At 43.5% G+C, this 20,802-nt stretch overlaps 1 protein-coding gene and 1 long non-coding RNA gene across 5 annotated transcripts in view; one reads left to right on the top strand and one right to left on the bottom strand.

Moving 5' to 3' along the window:
* The window catches only part of KYAT3 (kynurenine aminotransferase 3), a 46,932-nt gene extending 40,612 nt beyond the window's left edge, over positions 1 to 6,320 (top strand). For all 3 annotated transcript variants that reach the window (XM_084756105.1, XM_084756106.1, XM_084756107.1), the window contains 2 exons: positions 1 to 87; positions 6,122 to 6,320. In XM_084756105.1, the coding sequence (XP_084612231.1) occupies positions 1 to 87; positions 6,122 to 6,184 (150 nt within the window). In that variant the 3' untranslated portion in view covers positions 6,185 to 6,320. The remainder of the gene's footprint in view (positions 88 to 6,121) is intronic.
* Positions 1 to 20,802, bottom strand: part of LOC311582808 — a 36,106-nt gene that overhangs the window by 14,479 nt on the left and 825 nt on the right. For both annotated transcript variants that reach the window (XR_014774243.1, XR_014774244.1), the window contains exons 2-4: positions 20,620 to 20,704; positions 14,311 to 14,469; positions 8,680 to 8,856 (exon numbers count right to left, since the gene is read on the bottom strand). This is a non-coding gene — a long non-coding RNA (uncharacterized lncRNA). The remainder of the gene's footprint in view (positions 1 to 8,679; positions 8,857 to 14,310; positions 14,470 to 20,619; positions 20,705 to 20,802) is intronic.

Genomic DNA, 20,802 nt, shown 5'->3' on the forward strand with positions numbered 1-20,802 from the left:
AAACTGTCAGCCATCCCTGTGTCAGCATTCTGTGACGCAGAGTCTAAACCACAGTTTGAGAAGTTGGTGAGGTTCTGTTTTATTAAAGTAAGTCTCTGTATTCCCACAAATGTGCACTCTTACTATCTTTCATTCCAATTCATAAAGCACCCTTATTATTTGTAAAAATGATACACTAAGAGACATTTTAAAAATTTGCCTTGATGCCATAGAGTTAACGGTAAGTCACTATCCATCCAGCCTTCTGTTTGCTGTTGGTTTTAGCTCATTGATTTATTTGTGGTTTCTTGAGACAGAGTCTTATTCTATAGCACAGGCTGTCCTCAGACAGCCTCCTGCCTCAGTCTTCCAGGTGTTGAAAGTCACCTTCCTTGATTCAGCCTTGTTTGAAGGGAAGTAACATAATCCTGAGAGAGTGTATCACCATTAGACCTGCACGAAAAGATTCACTGTTCTTAAGATGTTATTGCTGGTCTAGGGAGTGACTCAGTGGATAAAATACTTGCCAAGCAAGCATGAGGATCAGGGTTCAAATCCTCGAAACCCTCAAAAAAGCCAAACAGGCATAACGCGGGCCTGTAATCCCACTCAGGACACAGGCTGACTGCTAGACTAGCTCAGAGCTGGGGAGCTCTGTATTCAGTGAGACACCCTGCTTCAGCTTATAAACATGAAGAGCAATCGAGGAAGACATCCAATGTCAATTTCAGGCCTCCACAGGTTTGTGCACACATATATCACCCACACACAGGCATAATATGCACATACCGTATAGCTACTGAAAACACTCATCCATAGGTTGTCTAACATAACGTAAATAATATTTTTTACTTTTTGTTTGTTTATTTTGGGGGCTCAGTTTCAGTGTTTGGTTGTTTTTCGAGACAGGGTCTCTCTGTGCAGCCTTGGCTGTCCTGGACTCATTTTGTAGACCAGGCTGGCCTCTGCCTCCTCGAGTGCTGGGATTACAGATACTACTTTTTTACTTTTGGAGACAGACTATCAACAAATTATGGAAGACTTACCTAAAATAGAATGCAAGTATTTATAACAGAACAATCTGAGTATTCAATTGACTAAAATATAAAAGAAATTGTAAGGTTAATAATGCATAGCATTATAATAGCTTAAAAGATACAAATCTGAATATTTCTCCACTTAACAATAGAAACATTGTTGAAAATGCATTTATCACAACCATAGCACTGAACAGCGGAACTTTGGCAATGCAGTGCAATTGGGAAAGCAGCCATTTACCTCAGGGATAATGAGGCTCCCTGCTACATACATTAGGAAAGAATATCTTACCAAACATTACCAGCCCCTCAAAATATCAAAATCCAAAGTATGTCTGCTACTTAATATCTGTCACCACAAAATCAAAAGTAACCAAGGGAGGCACCATAAGATATTGTTGAAAATACAAACATAATCAACATAAGGAAAAAGTAACCTTAGGGCTTCAGTTTTAACTCAGCAGCCCTAATCCCAGCCCTCTGGAGGCAGAAGCAGGCAGAGCTCTGAGTTCAAAGCCAGCCTGGTCTACAGAGCAAGTTACTGGACAGCTGAGAAACTCTGTCTTGAAAAAACAAACAAACAAACAAACAAACAAACAAACACCACTTCAGTTTTAAACCAGCAAGCACCACACTACCCTTTTCTCTTCTTGGAAAGAACTCAGGAGGGTTGTAAAATGATTTCACAAAGTAGCCAGCACACAGCGAAGCCAAGTGTCCTAAAGGACAGCAGATGCCTGGAAAAGACCTGTGTCTCAAGTAACAGGCGAAGCCTGCGGATAGCAGGTACCAAGAAGTAGGAGTTGCGATGATCTGCCTTGGGGACGCGGGCACATGTCTGCAGTGCTATAAACGCTGCAAGCGGGCTGGGAAGGGGATTCTGCCGTGGATTTCCTCATTCGTGTCAGCGTTGCTAAAAGTTGAGCTGAGGTTATGGAGGAAAGATCTTCATTTAGGCCATGTAATTAATTCCCAGTTGGCTGACTCCTACATTAAAAGCGTATTAAACTTTTTAATGAACAAGAGAGAATTTTTTGCCGTCTTCAAGCCCTGCCCTCTTCCTTCTTGATAAACGATAATGCAAATCCATGGGGCTGGGGAGATGGCTTAGCAGTTAAGAGCACCAGCTGCTCTTCCCGAGGATCCAGGTTCAACTCCCAGCACCCACGTGGCAGATCCTCCAGAGGCTCCAACACCCTCACACACACACATGTAGGCCAGACACCAGTGCACATGAAATAAAAACAAATAAAAAGTTTAAAAATCATTTTTTAAAAAATGCAAACCCATCTTCAGCTAACGAAGCAGCACACTCAATCCCAAGATCAACAGGGGCAGTGTGTGTGCGCGCCTGCCGGCATGGAGGGAGGGCAGTCAGTGGGCATTCAGTCAGGAACTGGTCCTAAGTGGAAAGGTACAGAGATCTTAAAAGGATGTCATAAGGAAGAAGGAAAGATACAGAAACAGCCTTGGAACAGATTATTTTTAAAAACTGACATTTGAAATTCTAAACACTTAAGACAGATTAAGGTCAAGATTTTAAAGTTAAGAAGGTAGGAGTGTGGTGATGCAGGAAGATGAAATGGGATCTATTGGAGAGCAGGTAAGAAATTTAAGGGGGAAAGGGGAATTGGAAAGTATAGTCACATTGGAAACTCTAAAGGATACCAGGTACTTCCTTAAGAACACCTGGTTCTGGAGGAAAGTAAGTAAAAGAGTGTGAAAAAGAACACAGATTTTTTTTTTACAACATTAGAGAGAAAATTAAGGAAGTAGAAGGAAAACTAAATAAAAATTGAGCAAATAGAACTCCAAATAATTGTAGAGCTTTGTTTTCAGGAATGTTTCCAGTAGCTAAATGCTTGGAATGGTTTGTGAAGGATCTAGAATAAATTCCCATGGCTGCCTCTGGGCAGGGAGCTAGAGGGCTGAGGAAGAATGTAGAAGGAAGGCTGACTTAAAAACAGCCTTGAAGGGTTTGGGAGGTGGCTCAATGGTACGTGGAGAAAGTTCGAGAACCTGAGATGGCATTCCAAAACCCATGTAAAGCTGGTCCAGTCCCAGACACCTGCAATCCTACAACATAAGCAGAAGCAGAGAACACAATTTTGGCATCCAAGCCCAACGAACGCTGAGACCCCATCTCACAGTGGAGGGTAAAAACTAATACCCCAGACTGTCCTCTGACTTTCACACACACCTCATACACAGACACACATGCATGCACACACAGCATGCCCATATGTGTGCACACAAAAGATGAAATATTTAAGCCAGGTGGTGGTGGCACACACCTTTAGTCCTAGCACTCAGGAAGCAGAAAGCAGGCAGATCTCTGATTTTGAGGCCAGTTTGGTCTACAGATAGAACTCCAGGACAGCCAAGACTATATAGACCCTTTCTCAAAAAAAAAAAAAAAAAGACCTTGTGTATTCCCCACCAATGAAGACATTCTCCAAAACCACAGTACCCCTCCCTCAGCGACGTAAAGTTAGCACTGACCAATCACCATTGATTTACTCCTCAGCTCCTCAGGTCTCACCAGTTGTTCCCGTCAAGTCCTCAGCACAGCACAAGCAAGCAGAGACACTCAGGCCAGAACTGCATGTTGTACTCAGTGGTCATGTTAAATGACATTCACTGCCTTGACACACTGTAAAACTCACCAGCCAAGCAGACCTTTAATCCGAGGCAGAGGCAGGCTGAGTTCAAGACCTACATGGTCTATAGAGTGAGTTCTAGGACAGCCAGGGCTACACAGAGGGAAAAAAAAAAAACCTCACCAACCATTTACTATAAGGCAAGCTGCTCGATGCTCCCCGGTTGTTCAACGCAGCTTGTTCACTGTGGCAGGAAACCACAAAAGTGCTGGTGATGCACCCGCTTTCCTTCCCCTGCCACTGTTAACTCCAGCACTTGATCCACCTTCATCAAGCGGCGGAGTCATTTTACTTACCCATCAGTAGCGATGAGAACTCTTAGACTTCTGTTTTATCTGATGAGTTATAATTTATCATTGTCACCTATTTCCTATTTAAATTTCTCCAGAATCAGGCCACTATGAGCCCTTTAAACTGGCTTCTGTTTCTTTTCCTATGTCACCATCATTTTGGGATTCTTTTCTTGACTTTCTACAAAGGATCATTTTTAAAGTTATCTACTCCAATCTGGGCCATTTCCAATAAGCCTGGCTCCTTTTAGAGTAAAGCTTTGTGTAAGGTGGCGGGGGCGGTGACGTCTTCGGGATTTATTTTCTTTTATATGTCTAGGTACTTTTACTGCATGTATGTTAGTGCATACATAGCACATGTGTGTGCCTGGTGGGCACAGAGGTTAAAAGAGGGTATCAGATCCCCTGGAAGTAGAGTTCCAAATGGTTGTGAGCCGTGACTTATGGGCTGGGGACCCAACCCAGGTCCTCACTGAGAGCAGCAAGTGCTCTTAGTTGCTGGGCCATCTCTCCATCCCTAAAGCAGAGTTTTACCTTTAAACCGAGATTTAAATATTGTTGTTGTGTGATGTTCTTCCTAGGCCCTCCCAGGAGGCAGAGGTAGAGAATATACAAATGTATTTGTATGCATAGACATTTATATATGTTAATCATAGTTCATGTCTCTGAATCAAAGGGAGATTAGTTGCAAACCCCCACAAATCTGTATTTACCAAATTCCAAGATAGTCAAGTGCCCTGTATAAATGGCATGTTATTTGTCTATAACGTATGCACATCCTTCCGTAGACTTTAAATCATCTTTAGGTTATTTACAATGCAATATCCTGTGAATAGATATTATTTGTATTGTATTGTATTATATTGTGAATCATAACAAGAAAAAGAATTATGGGCACGCGGCATACAAATATAATTTCTTCTCACATATTTTCAATCTTCAGATGGTTGAGAAGCTGAACCCTTGGGTGGAAAGAATTGATTGCATACATACTTACATCTATACTTATTTGTACCCAAATTTATTGAAGACTACCATAGGGTTAATTGTAATTGTAATTTTTTTTTCCATTTCTGTGTAACTTTCCTCTTCAAGGGTGAAACCTGATTCCTGTCATTTAATTACTTAATACCTCTATGTGTGATAGTGATTGATCTCTGGACAGTCCCTCCCTCCCTATCCTTCCCTTTCTCTCACACGCATACACACACACACACACACACACACACACACACACACACACACACACACACCACAAAACCTCTCAGTGGATGACCGCATTTTGACAATTTGGGCCCAGCTGCTGCCACTGTCCCCATATGGTCATTGGTGTCACATGAGGGCTTCAACGCCTCACACTGTCCTGTGCTGCCATTCTCTCTCAAAGGTGCTTTCCTCTCAGTCGGTGCCCCACATTTTGCATTCTCTGATCTCACTTTCAGGCTCTGGCCCCTCATGGCAGGTGCCTCCTCTACCCTATCTGGTGTCAGTCTGCAGGGCGCTGTCCCACCACACAGACACTTCAGTAACTTGGACTCTGAGCCCAGGTCAGGCCAGCACCACCCCTGCTGGCATCAGCACCCATGCCATGGACAGTGGCTGCCCTTGACTATACCATCCTACTCTAGGCTGCTCGGGCTCCCACGCTATGGGTACTCATGCAGGACTGTAGAGGTCATCGAATCCCCCAGAGCTGGAGTTTTAGGCTGTGTTAAGCCACCCACCCAGGGTTCTGGGAACATAAGTTCTCTACAGGAAGAGGACACACCCTTAACTGCTGAGCCATCTCCCCTCCCTGCACTTTTTGATTTTGCATTTGTGTTTTTGCCCTGACATAATTCCTTCCCCTAAGACTATATAGTCTCTTAAATCTTTGGGTATTGCTAATATGGTTTGTATCGTCTATGAGGTTTTTGGTTTTGTTTATTTGGTTTTTTGTTTTTGTTTTTTGTTTTGAGACAAGGTTTCTTGTTTTGGAGTTTACTCTGTAGACTAGGCTGGCTTTGAACTCAGAAATCCATCTGCCTCTTCCTCTCAAGCGCTGGGACTAAAGGCGTGCACCACTACCACCTGGCTGTATCTTCTGTGTTTAAATATTGCAATATCTTGAATTTATAGTGGTATGTAGTGATACAATTCTTTTATTAATTTCCAGAAAGACAGCACACTGGATGCTGCTGAAGAAATCATGAGGGCCTGGGACACACAGAAGTCTTGATGAGTGCAGATGGTAGTATTCTATCATCTTGGAAAAAAGGCTTACTACTCAGTGCTGCCACCTGGTGGGCACTAAAAAGGAAAATGTTACAGGACAAACATTTAAATAAACATTTCCACTGTCTTTCCAAAGTTAACTCCATTCCGAAGAATATTCAGTAATTCTCACTTAATTCATTTGGACTATAATACAACTTCTGATGTAATTCTGGAGGAGTCAGCTTCTCTGTGCTGCGTTTTCTGGTAAGTGGTAACAGAAATCGCATTTCAGGCGCCAGGTGTGGCATCTGCCTGTAGTCCCGAGCACTGTGGTAGAAGCTGGACTTCAGAGTCATCCACAGTAACCAGTGAGCTGGTGTCATTATGGGCAAAATGAAACTCTTTCTCAATAAGTGAAAAAAAAAAGCAACACACACACACACACACACACACACACACACACACACACACACACACGAAGCTTGCCTGTGAGGACTCTGGGCTCATTCTGTGTAAAGCCTGGCAGGCTGCACACACTGAAGATGTTGACCAGTTTCCCTTCTCCGCAGTGCTAGGAACCAGCCAGCTGTGCGCACACATAGCTCCCTCCCAAGGACGCTGGACTGACTTGGACTGGCTTCAAGGTTCACAGGGGCAGGCAGCCGAGGTTTTTCGGCGCTTGACCTTGTTACCTCTGCTGATGTTCACCTCTACTCCACCTGAGCCACCTACTACCTTGGCCACACCTTGAAACTGTTGTCGCTCAGGGCTGTTTCACCTTCGAGATAGTAAACTCATCGCCTCGCTCTAGAACCATCTATCCTCCAGTCCATGGTTTCATGAACACTCCTCCACCCTCCAGCTTGCTCTCTCTCTGTTCTGTCTCTCTGTCAGTCTCTGTCTCTGTCTCTCTCCCCTTCCTCCTCTTCCTCTCTCAGTCCCTATTTAAATTTACTTCAATTCCAAACCCAATGTCTCCCAGTAAACAGTCCACAGCCCTCTTACATCACCATCAACTAAGGTCCTTTTATTAAACTGACCTCCTGACCCTTCCCCTGAGAGTTACTGAATAATTTCAGGATTTAGCCCCTCCAAGGTGACACACAGCTTGAAGTCTGATCACCTCGGCTTTAGTTCCAGACCCTCAGTGTAATTCCTCTTAGGTCTCTTAACTCATTTCCTCACCTACTGTAGGTTCCACTGTTCTGTCACCCCTGGCCAGGACACTTTGACTTACTGCCATGTTGTTTTAACTCCACCCTGGGGTTAAAGTTCTATGCCTGCACCTGGGCAGCTGAGCACAGGCAGGTATGCACTCACGTCCTTACCCTTTGACAGACATCACTGTGACCGCAGTGACTTTCCTCTACCTGTTACCACAGCAGCCATTGCTAGCATTCTCTATGATAAGGAGAAGAAAAAAGAATCCACTCCCTACTCTTCCCACGCCACAGCATACTACCAGCATCACAGCCGAGTCCCCTGCCTGTGGGGAAAACAAAAGGACAGATAGAAACTGCTTGTAATATACCTGAGTCAGTGTTCGTTGTCCTTAAAGGTCATCTCTGAAACTGTCCAGGCCACACAGGTTGGGGGTAGTGAGGGAGTAAGGGTGGCTGATGGTTGAAAATTGGTGGGTCCAGCTCGCAAAAGGAAAGCTCACAGCTGGCAATGTAGAGTGTAGCTCGGCTAGTACATGCCAGACCCTTGTTTGCTCCCCAGACAGAAAATAGTGAGGCTTAAAACCCCAGGAGACAGCTGTTACACGGCATACAACCCTCTTGGGAAAACTTGCCTGTTGACCTTGCTGAGAACTTGGAGGCTCTTCAAATAAAGGTTGGTACCCTGCCCGAGATGTACCCTGCTTTCTGCCAGGTTCCTCCAGGCTCATCTTTCTTGTCATTCTTTCCTACTGGAATGTCCAGTCCTGGGACGCACTTTTGCCATGCCTCAGCTGAGCCCCGTTCATTCTAACTTTCAGCACACCATGTCCTCGTGGTTGAGCGTACTTTTGTTTCTTTGTTTGTTTTAGATGTGTAGGTGCTTCACTTTTGTGTGTTATCTGTCCATCATATGCTGAGGCTAGAAGAAGGCCTCAGATCCCCTGGAGCTAGAGCCACTGAATGGGTGCTGGGAATTAAACCTGGGTCCTCTGGAAGAGCAGCCTGTGCTTTTAAGCACTGAGCTGTCTGAAATAGTCAGGGTTCTCTGGAGGAACAGAACTGAAAGAATGCTTGACCATATCTGGAATTAACTAAAGCCCAAGTGGCTGGGTACACTATATGGGACTTATCTTTTTTAATTTATTTACCTTTATTCTATGTGCACTGGTGTTTTGCCTGCATGTATGTCTATGTGAGAGTGTCAGATCTTGGCGCTACAGACAGTTGTGAGCTACTATATGGTGCTAGGATTTGAACCTGGGTCCTCTGGAAGAGCACTGAGTGCCCTTAACTGCTGAGCCATCTCTTCAGGCCAAGAGGGACTTATTTAATTATCCAAAATGTGAAGACCCACCTTTAATCCAGGCCACACCTCTTGGTAGCATCCTATATAAAGGACATGGGAAAAGATTCTTCTTGCTCTTGACCTGCTTGTATTTGGTTGGTGACTCCCATTTCTTTACTGGCATTAGAGCCAACTTCTAGATTCCAGCACATACTGAAGACCAGCTGAGACATCCAACCTCCTAAACTAAGAAATAAATACATTCTTAGACTTTCAGTTGGCTGCTGGATTAGCTCAACCACAGCCTGTAAATAAGCCATGTGACTAAATCCCCTTTATATATAGTAGTCAACTTGACTACATCTGGAATTAACTAAAACCCAAGCAAATTGGTACACCTGTGAAGGACTTTTCCTGATGGAATTATTTGAAGTGGAAAGACCCACCCTAAATCTGGATCTTTTGAGGTAGGGCAATCTACGTTAGGTAGGCCACATCTTCTGGTGGCATCCTATATAAAGGGGTCCAATAGAGACTATACATACATACATACATACATACATACATACATACATACTCTATCAGTTATGTTCTTTTAGAGAACCCTGAATACAATGGATGTCTCCCAATGGAAAGTCCAAGAATCCAATAGTTTTTTAGTCAGCAAGGCTGGACTTCTCAACTGGTCTTTAGTATACACCAGAATCCCAAAGAAGAAGGCTCTAATGTCAGCAAAGGAATGGACCGGACAGCAAGAGCAAGAAGGCAAGGAGCAATAGCTTTAGATAAACTGCCACTAGAAGGTGTGGCCACTAGAAGGTGTGGCCACTAGAAGGTGTGGCCCAGATTTAACATGGATCTCACCTCAAAAGGTCTAGATTTAGGGTGGGCCTTTCCACTTCAAATAGTTCAATCAGGAAAACTCCTTCACAGCTGCACCATGCCGCTTGGGTTTCGTTCATTCCAGACAAGAGTAGCCATCAAACCATCTCTCCAGCCCACAGCTAAGCATTTTAAATTCCGGGGCTGTCATGGCTAATTTTAAATATTTTAGCCTGGCTAGCCAGACCTTGGTACCTGATATGTAGTCAAACACTCTTTTGGACATTCCTCTGATTATGATATTAGATGAGATTACCATTGAGGTGGACGGATTTTGTTTTATTTTAGATTTTGGTGGGGTTTATTGTTTTTGTTGCCCCTATTATTTGTTTTAATGATGGGGATCCAATCCCTGGCCCAAGTGCTTGCTTTGCCATTGAGCAAAGCTTTCACCCTTGGATAGAGTGGGTTTTGAATCAAACAGTCAGCCTTTATAATATGGGCCACATGTCACAGGGTGGGTTGAAGCTGTAGATAGAACAGAAAGGCAGAACACACATCAACAAGATTGTGCACTCCCAGCCCTCCTGATCACATGAATCAAAACTTTAAAATAATCATTTTCCTATATGTCTACGCGTGCAATTGTTCTGTTTCTCTGGACAACCGTGACTGATATGGACAGGTCAGCCACAGAGCTGTTACGCTGTATACAGATTCCCTCATTTGATACATCATCCTTAGATGTCATTCTACCACTAATTACACACACACATAAACTCCACAATAGTTAGGAACTATGAAGACATCTTGTTCTCTGGAGAAATACACTGACAGTATTGGCTATTAAAAAAAAATTGCAGTGTGGCTATTACGTCCACCTCTTCCTTTGACTATTTTTATTATTTAAGCTCAAAATCCAGAGTACCTAATTTCTCAGCCTTTTGGGCAACTAGTCCTAAGTGTCTTGGAGGGTAATAGCTGGGGTGGAGGGGTGGGGTGGAGGCGGGGGTGGGGGCGCGGCAGTGGTTTTTCTGTCCTCTGTACCTCTAGCTTCTTCCACCTGGAATGCAGTGGTAAAGCATGGAGATGCGGCCGCCATCTTGCATTGTTGGAATAAGCAGCATAAAGGTATAAGTTTGTGTAGTAAGTACAAAATGGAAAAAGATGGGCAGAGGCGAGGCCCTGGAGGCAAACAAAGCCACAGCGTGCACCATAAGACTTTGTAATGCCCAAGACAGACAAAACTTTGTTTGACTAATTGTAGCACTTTCTGTTTTCTGTGGATGAATGTGTCACTATCGGATATAAGTGACAGAGTTCCAGGTCAACTCTCCAGAAGATCCATTGATCAGAGGCAAAGAGCCATCAGCCTCTCCCTCAGTAGGTCCTGTCTGGCGTAGGGAAGAGATGGTTGGGCTTGTGAGAGTGGAGGAGAGAGGGGCAAGTTATCTTGTTAAACTCAAGAATTTTCCCCATCCTAACAATAAAAACAAGTACAGAAACACACAATTAGCTAACTTTTTAAATGAAAAATTATTCCCAGATAAAACAAAGGGTTTCCCAGGTGGAATAAGCCTGACAGTAAATAAAACAGAACAGAAACCTCAACAACATTTCTGAGGCACTCGTTGAATTGCTGCTCTGAGAATACAGCTAATTACTCCATCTTGCCAATTAAATCAGTAGCTCTCCTGCTAACACAGCCATCTTGGGATCTATCAAAAATAAGTTGTAGTGATAACTGGGTTTTCTAATCAATATTAACCTCACCACATTATACAGATGCTACTTTTCTTACACACACATTCAGCACTTGTAAAAGAAATGTCACAAAAATGATGTTGGAAGCATTATTTGTAAACTCTCATTAGCTGTCCATTAACTCAATAAATATGCCACTTTGTCTGAAACCTCAGAGCTATAAGTTCGAATACACAGCTTTCTTCCTGCCTATATTCCTGGGCTAATTCACTGCTTTTATGATCCATCACACATTCCGTTAAACAACAAAGGTATAAAAAAGTGAAAATCTGAAAGCTCCCATTTTCCTAATTTCTTCCTTGAGATGTTCTCTCAGTAAAACACTGGCATCACGCCCCACCCTCGGGTGGGGAAGCAGGGCAACAAACAGGCAGGGTAAACACACCGTGGTTGGTTAAGTGCTAAGGAGAAAATCAGAGTAGGGAGGGAAGAGAAGAACTGAGGGGCCAAGCGCAGAAAGGCCTTTTAGTGAGGCGTTCTGGCCAGTGGGAGGAATAAACAGAGTGCTAAACAGCAAAGCCACGCGAGAAAGCCAGGAGTGGCATGGCCATCGTACTTTGGCCAGTTAGCGGAGATTTCTAGTTAGCGTTTGGTTTTTTATTTAAAAGGATGCCCACAGGATGTCGCAACTTCTGTTGCCCAGACCTGGGAAAATACACCTTCTAGAATACTATCATCAAAGTAAACCAATCCATCTCTAGGGGTCATTTTTACTACAGTGAACAAAATGTAATATGAATACGGCCCTTGAGGTGCTGGCTACACTGGTAGATGCTAACATCCATGTTTGCCCTAAGTGTCATCAAAGATGTCCCTGATGGCATTGGTTGTGAGAACAAAGAACTGGAGGGAGCCATTTTGTCCATTATGGATGGTGGTACATAGACTACAGCAACTAGTCACAGAATTTGGCACACCTCTGTTGCTTGGCAAAAAAACAAAAAAACAAAAAAACAAAAAACAAAAAACCTAGATAAATGAATGAGATCTTTTTGTGTGAATAAAACATGACTGGATAACATCCAGCATGATACGGTGCATTGCAGCTCAATATAGGTACATTTCACATGAATTTAAATGAGGGAAATTAGGCCTGAGGTCATTTATTCATCCAGTCGTCCTTGTGCTTTGCTTAGGGTTTTGCATTTTCAAGGAATGAGAGCAGCTGGCAACAGCGCTGAGTTGATCTTAAGAAGTTATGTAGCCTCTCCTTGGACTTGCCTGATAATCAATTAAACAGAGAAGCAAACCTGATTGTCCCTCATCCAAATGTTTCGAATCATACCTGTTTGTTTGTTTGTTTTAACTTGGAATATTTGCATGTACATAATGATGTATCTTTAAGATGGGATCCGATTTTAAAGACATTTATTTTTCTTTTTTTTTTTTTTTCTTTTTTCTTTTCTTTTTTTTTTTTTCGGAGACTGTTTCTCTGTGTAGCCTTGGCTGTCCTAGACTCCCTTTGTAGACCAGGCTGGCTATCTGCCTTCCTCTGCCTCCCGAGTGCTGGAATTAAAAGTGAGCACCGCCACGCCAAGTCTCTTAAAGACATTCTTTAGTTTAATATATACCTGATATGTATAGCCAGAAGATGATTTTATATAATGTTTTAAATAATTATATTCGTGATGTAACAGTCTCATGAATGCCACATCCTGCTGATGACATACTAGTAGGACATAAAATCATTTAGATTTTGGAACATGTCAGTACTCAGATATTCAGATTGGGCATGCCTAATTTCTGTTTCCGTATTAAGAAGGCTAGCTCAAAGAAGTTAAGATAGGGTGTGGCCCTACAGCCTAGGCTGGCCTCAGACTTGAATTTGTGATTCTCCTACAGCAGCTCCCTAAAGTGTTGCGATTGTACATTTGCACGTCTAACTCTAAATCCATTTGTTTTTTCAGTTCCTAGTAAAAAGTGCTTGAAGGTATGATCTGTCACCGTGTGCTGTAGCTGTTTGAAAGCAAACCCAAGCTAAATTCTTATTAAGCTGAGGTGTAGCTTGTATCACCTGACTCTGGCGAAGTGTCTTGAAAAATTGAAAGATTGCAGCTGGAGTTTAACATAACCCGGAGGAGGAATAGGCATGTTCAGATTGGGTATTTATCAGAGAGCTTCAAAATTAAATTGTGCTGTGCAAAACTGAAGTAGAACAGATACATTCAAAGGTGAGCAGGTATAATAGAAAATTGTATTCAGGGGAAAGCACTAAGGGGGAAAAAAAAGTAGGCATGGCTAGCTAGCTGGAACGGAGAATCCTGCCAGTAAAACTGCATTCCTTTTTCTTCATTATTGTAAAACACAGTATAGGTAATTTTTCAAACATTGCAAGTGTAGTGCACACAGGTGAAGGGGTCTACATGTGCACGAATGTGAGGATTCACCACCTTACCTTTTGAAACAGGATCTCTCACTGAACCCAGCACTCCCCACCTGGCCAGACTAGCCAGTCAGCCAGCTCCAGGGATCTGCTTGTCTCTTTTCCCCGGCTAGAAGGTTAGAGGCACAGGGCTGGCTTTTTCACGTGCGCCTTGGGGACCCGAGCTCGGGTCCTCATGCTTGTAACAGCAACTCTTCACCAACTGAGTCATCATCTGCTAAGCCCTACAAGTAGCTGCAGTTAAAAATACAACCTTTCAGGTGGGCGGTGGTGGCGCATGCCTGTAATCCCAGAACTTGGGAGGCAGAGTCAGGTGGATTGCTGTGAGTTCGAGGCCAGCCTGGTCTACAAAGGGAGTCCATGACAGCAAGGCTACACAGAGAAACCTTGTCTTAAAAAGCCAAACAAACAAACAAACAAAACCCAACCTTTCAATTTATAAGTATCATATAAATCTATATCTATCAGTGTTCACTATCTACAGATGATTTAGTCACAGAGGTACAAAGATGCTCCAGCACTCTCCCAGGATTACTGTATGTACTTTGGAATAGGTGAAGAGACAGAATCAGCCTTGGGAAAGCGTTGCTTAGAAAATGTCTAAGCAACGAATTGGCTTTACTCCCTCAACTGCACCAGGACTCATACCATTTCCTAATTCAATCATAAAGCTGCTTCCTGACTTAGAACACCGTGGCTAAAGTTACAGGCTTCCTGCTCAGAGCATTTACCTTGTGTGTCAAGTCTGGATAGCATTGCCTGGAGCAGCTCCAAGAACACAGCGTCTCCTAGTTCCATTTCCGCGCTCCAGGTTTCAGAAGAGGGACTCCAGGCTTGCGGTGCTTTAACAGAGAAATCGTTTCGGCGTCTCTCCAGGTCACTTTAGAATACTGTGAGGAGGAACGAAAGAAATGGCGTCACACCCTATGGTCACACTTCAACACTTTGGGAGTTTTACGTTTCTAATAATATGAGAGTATTTGAAGCTAGGTAGTCGTACAGAAGGCTTATAGTGTGCGGTTTCCGTGGAAACAATCGACTCTAATATTAAAATTCAGGCTGTAGCCGGAGAGAGGGGTCAGTGGTGAAGAGGAATTAGCCGCTCTTGCAGCGCGCGCAGCACTCACTTTAGGCCGCTGACTCCTTTAATTCCAGGTTCAGGGATCCAGCCATCAACCTCTTCCGGCCTTCCTGGGTGGCTGCACTCACCATACATTGGCACGCATACTTAAAAATAATAAAACCATGGTTTTTGTTGTTGCCCCCCCTTTTATGTTTTTTTGGGGGGGTGTTTTGTTTGGTTTGGTTTGGTTTGGTTTTTCGAGACAGGGTCTCTCTGTTTAGTCTTGGCTGCCCTGGACTCACTTTGTATACCAGGCTGGCCTCGAACTCACAGCAATCCACCTGCCTCTGCCTCCGGAGTGCTGGGATTAAAGGCGTGCACCACCACACCTGGCTATTTTTTATGTATTCTTTGACAAAAAGGCCAATAATGGCTGCTCATGCCTGCAATCCAAGGACACAGGAGACAGGGACAGAAGAATGTCAAGTCTGAGAGGAGGTCAGCTTGCAGGAGGTCACTTTCTGTGACCAAAAGAAGGCAGTTCCACGCCCTCTCCCTTAGCTGCTCACCAGCTGATTACTTGATTGGTAAGAAAGTTTGTGAGAGCAAATGTTATCTGGACTAAATAAATGTACTTAAAAAGATTTGGGGGAAATTACAGTCTCACTATTCAAATTCTTCATGATTTTATTATTACAAAATTGGAGAGTTATTATTTGAGAAAAATATAAACTTCAAGATACAGAAACAAGGCTGGGAGCGTTCGTGCATGCTTTTTAAACCCAGAACTTGGGAGGCAGAGGCAGGCAGATCTCTGTGAGCGCCAGGCCAGTCTGGTCTACATAGTGAAGAACAGAATAACCAAGGCTGTGTGGAAAGACAGTGTCTTGAAACAAAACAACGCAAACAAAAGATACAGAAAGGAACACTAAGTAGGACAGCAACATTTTTGAAGTTACACAATGCTGTGACCTGCAAGGCTTAGGAATTTACCTAACTCGGGGTTGGGGGGTTGGGGGGGAGGTGAGACATATACACACAGAAGAGGTGGGACCTGGTGGCTACAAAGTGCTCTGGTAGAGCTGCACCAAGTTCTCCCAGAAAGTCAGCCCAACTAGGTGGCTAATTAGCTAGTGTCAGTAGGAGGTCTCTGTGGGAGACTGTCAAATCTCAATAGGAGGTTTCTGTGTGGGGGTGGGGGAACCTATGAAGAGAGAGGGAGAGAGAGAGAGAGAGAGAGAGAGAGAGAGAGAGAGAGAGAGAGAGAGAGAGTGTGTATGTGAGAGTGTGTATGTGTGTGTGTGTGTGTGTGTGTGTGTGTGTGTGTGTGTGTGTGTGTGGTCTCATCTCAGTAGGGTCTGTGGAACTGCCTCAGTTCAGTAGGGGTCTTCTCAGCCCTGCTGCAGTCTGAGAGGACAGGACCTGGCAGTCTTGTGCACACAATGTCTGCATTAGCACTTGGGCAGGCGAAGGCGCAGCACTGGAGTCACCTAGGGCCACTCCTGTCCTTGACACACATTCACTCAGGACTTCATCTACTCTCTATGACACCCTTAATGTAAGATGTCGTTTTGAAAATCAGTAATGTGAACCCATTTGGGTTCTTGTTTTAATCACAGTCATTTAAAGGGTCCAAAGAAAACCATTGCTCTATGAACCCTGAAGTGAAAAATGCTATCGTTTCTGGCATCTTCTCCTCTGGTTCTGTAGGAGGAAACGCTGTAGGTTAAAGTTCTTGCTTATAAACACAAACATTTAAAATCTGTGTGTGAAGCCGGGCGTGGTGGTGCACGCCTTTAATCCCAGCACTCGGGAGGCAGAGGCGGGCAGATCGCTGTGAGTTTGAGGCCAGCCTGGTCTACAAAGTGAGTCCAGGACGGCCAAGGCTACACAGAGAGACCCTGTCTCAAAAAAAAAAAAAAAAAAAAAAAAAAAAAAAAAAAACCTGTGTGTGATCACTTAGCATTTGGAGAAGTTGTAGGCATTTTCCAGTGAAATCTGGGGCTTATTCTTAAACAGAGAGGGAATCACAAGTAAAGTTTCAAACCAATCAATGAGCAAACAGAGCTGGTAAACTCAATACCACATGTGCATGAACACTTAGCAGTGAAATACGGGCCAAGAACGTTTCAGGTAAGAGAGCACTTGGCCTGACAACCCCAAAGGCCCTTGTGCGGACAGCTGATAGGAGTATTTTGGATTACAGCTGCCCCGTCAAATTGAGAGCACAAGATTGCTGTGGTGCGCTTTCGTTAAGTCCATCCACTGCTAAAGTTTGGTCCGAAGTCTGTAGTAGGAGGCATGCTGTACCATGGATTCTGAAGCCAGTTTGTGGGGATTCAAATGCCAGCTCTGCCATTAACAAGCCGTGGGACTTCAGGCTGGCTGCTTAACAATTTTATGCTTCAAATTCTCCATCTAGAGTTGTCGGGAAGATTTAACGTCACGATGTATCTACAGATTTGCCTAGTTCCCAGCACAGTGTAAGTTCTATTAAGTTAGTCGCTGCTATTACTAACCTGATTCATCCGGTTTTGTCTCTCCTCCTTCCTACATTAAAATAAAGCTTCACAGACCATACTAAGGAGCCAAAAAGATAATGGACATTTCTACAATATAATGTGCATTTCCCAAGGTACAGTAATTTTGAAGCCCGACGGAAGGAAAAGTAATGAGACAGAAAGAGATGCAAAAACCCCTTATTCTGGGCATCTGTTTTTCCTCGTTCAAAAAAGGATGCCTAAGAATTTCCTAACAAGTGCTTGCTGATTCCTGCTGTCTTAGCCAATGCTATAACTCCACATTTCAAAACAGCATTTCTGTATCAGTGTTTTTTAAAGCAATGGCATGAGAGATACATGTCACAGACCTTCAGAACAGTATGGCAGAATTGGGTGTGGTTTATGACTATATTGATCTCTGTGAGTTTGAGGCAAGCCTGGTCTACAAATCGAGCCCTGGAAGCCCCTTGGCTACACAGAGAAACCCTGTCTTGAAGAACCAAAAATAAATAAATAAATAAATAAATAAATAAATAAATAAATAAAATTTAAAATAAAACACAAAAATATTATTTTTAAAATAATATGACTCTTGCATATTAATTTACATAAAATATGAGTTCTTAGCAGAATTTGTAGTCAAAGCTAATTTAAGTCACTGATTCCTAGGTGGCAAAACTCAAATTTATGTGTGTGGTCTAAAACCCAAGATCAGAAATAAAATCTAAACATGAGCACTCAGGAAGCGTAGGCAGGTAGGTCTCTGTGAGTTTGAGGCCAGCCTGGGCTACTGAGGAAGAAACCCTTGCAAGTTTGTGAAGAATTAAAAGACACTGAGGGTGAGACAGACAAGTGGTCTCCTAGCAGGTCTATTTCCTTAATGAAACATTGTGACCATTTACTGCGGATGCACTGTGGTGTCGTCAGCGATGTGCCCAGCTGCCGTCTTCCCTTTCATTTACCACCTAAGATGCCGTCTGTGAAAACACTAATGGGTGTGACAGACTGCCCTCAACCCCTTTCCCTGTTGCATTTGTCACAAGTAAAAATGTGTTAGGACATTTTTTGAGCTCTCCCAAATTTTAAGAGGAAAAACATCCCACAGAAGCAAAGTCATGATTTCAATTTGGAGTGAATGCAGTGGCAGATTGAGGTGGGATAAACATGCTCCCCCATTCCACACCCAGATTTCAGTTTCTATGTTCCTGTCTCTAGTACTAAAAAAAAAAAAAGTTATTTATTTTCATACAATATACTCTGATCACAGTTTCCCTTCATTTATCTCCCACACCTTTCCACCTTTCCAACAACAAACCTTCTCTCTCAAGAAAACCAACAGCAGCCGGGAGGTGGGGGCGCGTACCTTTAATCTCAGCACATGGGAGGCAGAGGCAGGCAGATCTCTGTGAGTTCAAGGCCAGTCTGATCTACGGCAGTGGTGGAGACAGAAACAGTTGGATCTCTGTGAGTTCAAGGCCAGCTTAGTCTACACAGTGAGTTCCAGAACAGTGAGAGCTGTGTAGTAGAACTCATCTCAAAGAGAGAGAAATAAAACAAAATAGACAAATTTAAAAAGACAAGCAAACAAGGATAAAACAAATGAACAAACTAACAAGTAAAAGGAAAAATGAAAGAAACTAAAAAATTTACAAAAAATGCATATACATGCACACATCATAAAAACTCAAAATTGGAAACATATACAAGCAAAAAACCAGTAAATAAATAAATAAGCCCAAACAAAGCAATATGAGAAAAAAAAATCTCTAAAAAATACCTTTGGTTGCTTTGTGATGGCATTTACTGCTGGGGAGGGGAGAGCTGACCTTAGGTGTGGTTCGTACTTCTTTTTTGAATTAATGAATTATTTTTGGTTTTTGAGGTAGTGTTTATGGCCTATGTAAAATAGTGTTTTCTTGGAGACTCCATTTTACAAATAGCTTTTGTCTCTGCCTTGGTGGCTGGGAATTTGAACATCCCCAGGTGGATCTGTAAATTACCCATGCAGCACAGAGTGATAAGTGCCTGGTTCCTGGGAGTATAAAAGGAGCTACTCTATATAAGTTAATGGCAGTGGGTTGAGACTGTACGGGCACATGGGTGAATTAAAACTGTATCTGGGAGACATTGGCCAAGAACTTACGAGACACATGAGACCCAGGAAAGGGTGAAACTCCCTCATCTGGACCCAATGGGCCAGAGACACCTCAGTGTGAGGTCATCGCCACACACCACACTATCATCTAATACCTGGCGTGTAAGTCAAAGACCTACAAGCAGAGGACTTCCGGACTACACGTTTTCAGCTCCGCTCACTGTTCATTCATCTTTCACCTGGACCTGAACCCACCATTTTCCCTTCAGACCCCAGTTCAGCCTCCACCTTGCATCTGGAACTCCGCAGCCTCAGCTTCCAAAGACGACTCTCTCTCCCTCTCTCCCTCTCTCTCTCTCTCTCTCTCTCTCTCTCTCTCTCTCTCTCTCTCTCTCCCTCTCCCTCTCCCTCTCCCTCTCCCTCTCTCTCTCTCTGAGACCACTTCTAATGCCTTTTGAGCTCTGTTGCCGCCCCTTTAACGTGTTCATTCTGTAAGCCACATATATGCATACAGAGGTACAGGTATAATTACCATGTGCCGTGCTATGGAAGAGTTAACGTTAAGGATCCGGGTTGAAATAAGAGCGCCTGCATTCCTCAGCCAGATTACCACACTCGGTGGATTGTATGACAAATCGGGGCCATTGCAACCACTGGGCCTTGCGAATTTATTGTTATTCAATACATTCTCACACTGTGGCACGAAAACCACGAGCTACAGTCACTGCCCTCCCTCAAAACGGAGTCAAAGGCCATGTGTACCACAGAGTCTCCTAGAAAAAGGTATTGAGGCATAGCGTGGTGCGTATACCAGGCTACAGGCTTTCCTGTAGACCAGATTGGCCTCAAACTCATTCTGTATACAAAGATCACCTCAAACATCAATCTTCCTGCCGTTACCTTTTAAGTGGTGACGTTACAGGCATGCGCCATGTTTCCCTGCAGTGGATTGAACCCAAGCCTTCACACATCCTAGACAAGCAGTCTACTGAATGCTCTACATTTCAAATTAAGCTAGTTCTTTCTCTTCTGCTCAAAAAAACAAGGTCTGATAGCTGGGGTATGGAAGAATAGACTCGGAAGGCAGAGGCAGGTAAGTCTCCAAGTTCGAGGCCAGCCTGGTCTATAGAGTGAGTTCCAGGACAGCCAGGGCTACACAGAGAACCCCTGTCTCAAACAAACAACATCTATCCCTCCCCAAATTAAAAAAAGAGAAAAATCCCCCAGACAATGCCTGTTTAGTTTCATTTGATTTCCATCAACAAATACATTGCTTACTAATACTACCATCTGAGTGTTCATCTTAATGGAAGACTCCTCTCTCGCAGTTACTTTGAGATTTTGTCAGGGTGGTTTATTTACAAAGAAGTAGCGTTATTACCTGGTGAAGGTAAGAGGGCAGAAGCTGGGTCACCTCCTCACTCTGCAGCTCAGGCTGGCTTGGAAGTCCCCACCTCCTGCCTCTGCTGGAATTACAAGGGTGGAGCACAAGATCTGCCGCAGTATTTTCGCTTTGATGCTAGTTTAGCTGATTGATAAATCTAGGCCCTTGAACGGTATTTGC

This window comes from Acomys minous (assembly GCF_964271855.1).
Source record: "Acomys minous genome assembly, chromosome: 14".
NCBI classification, from domain to species: Eukaryota; Metazoa; Chordata; class Mammalia; order Rodentia; family Muridae; genus Acomys; species Acomys minous.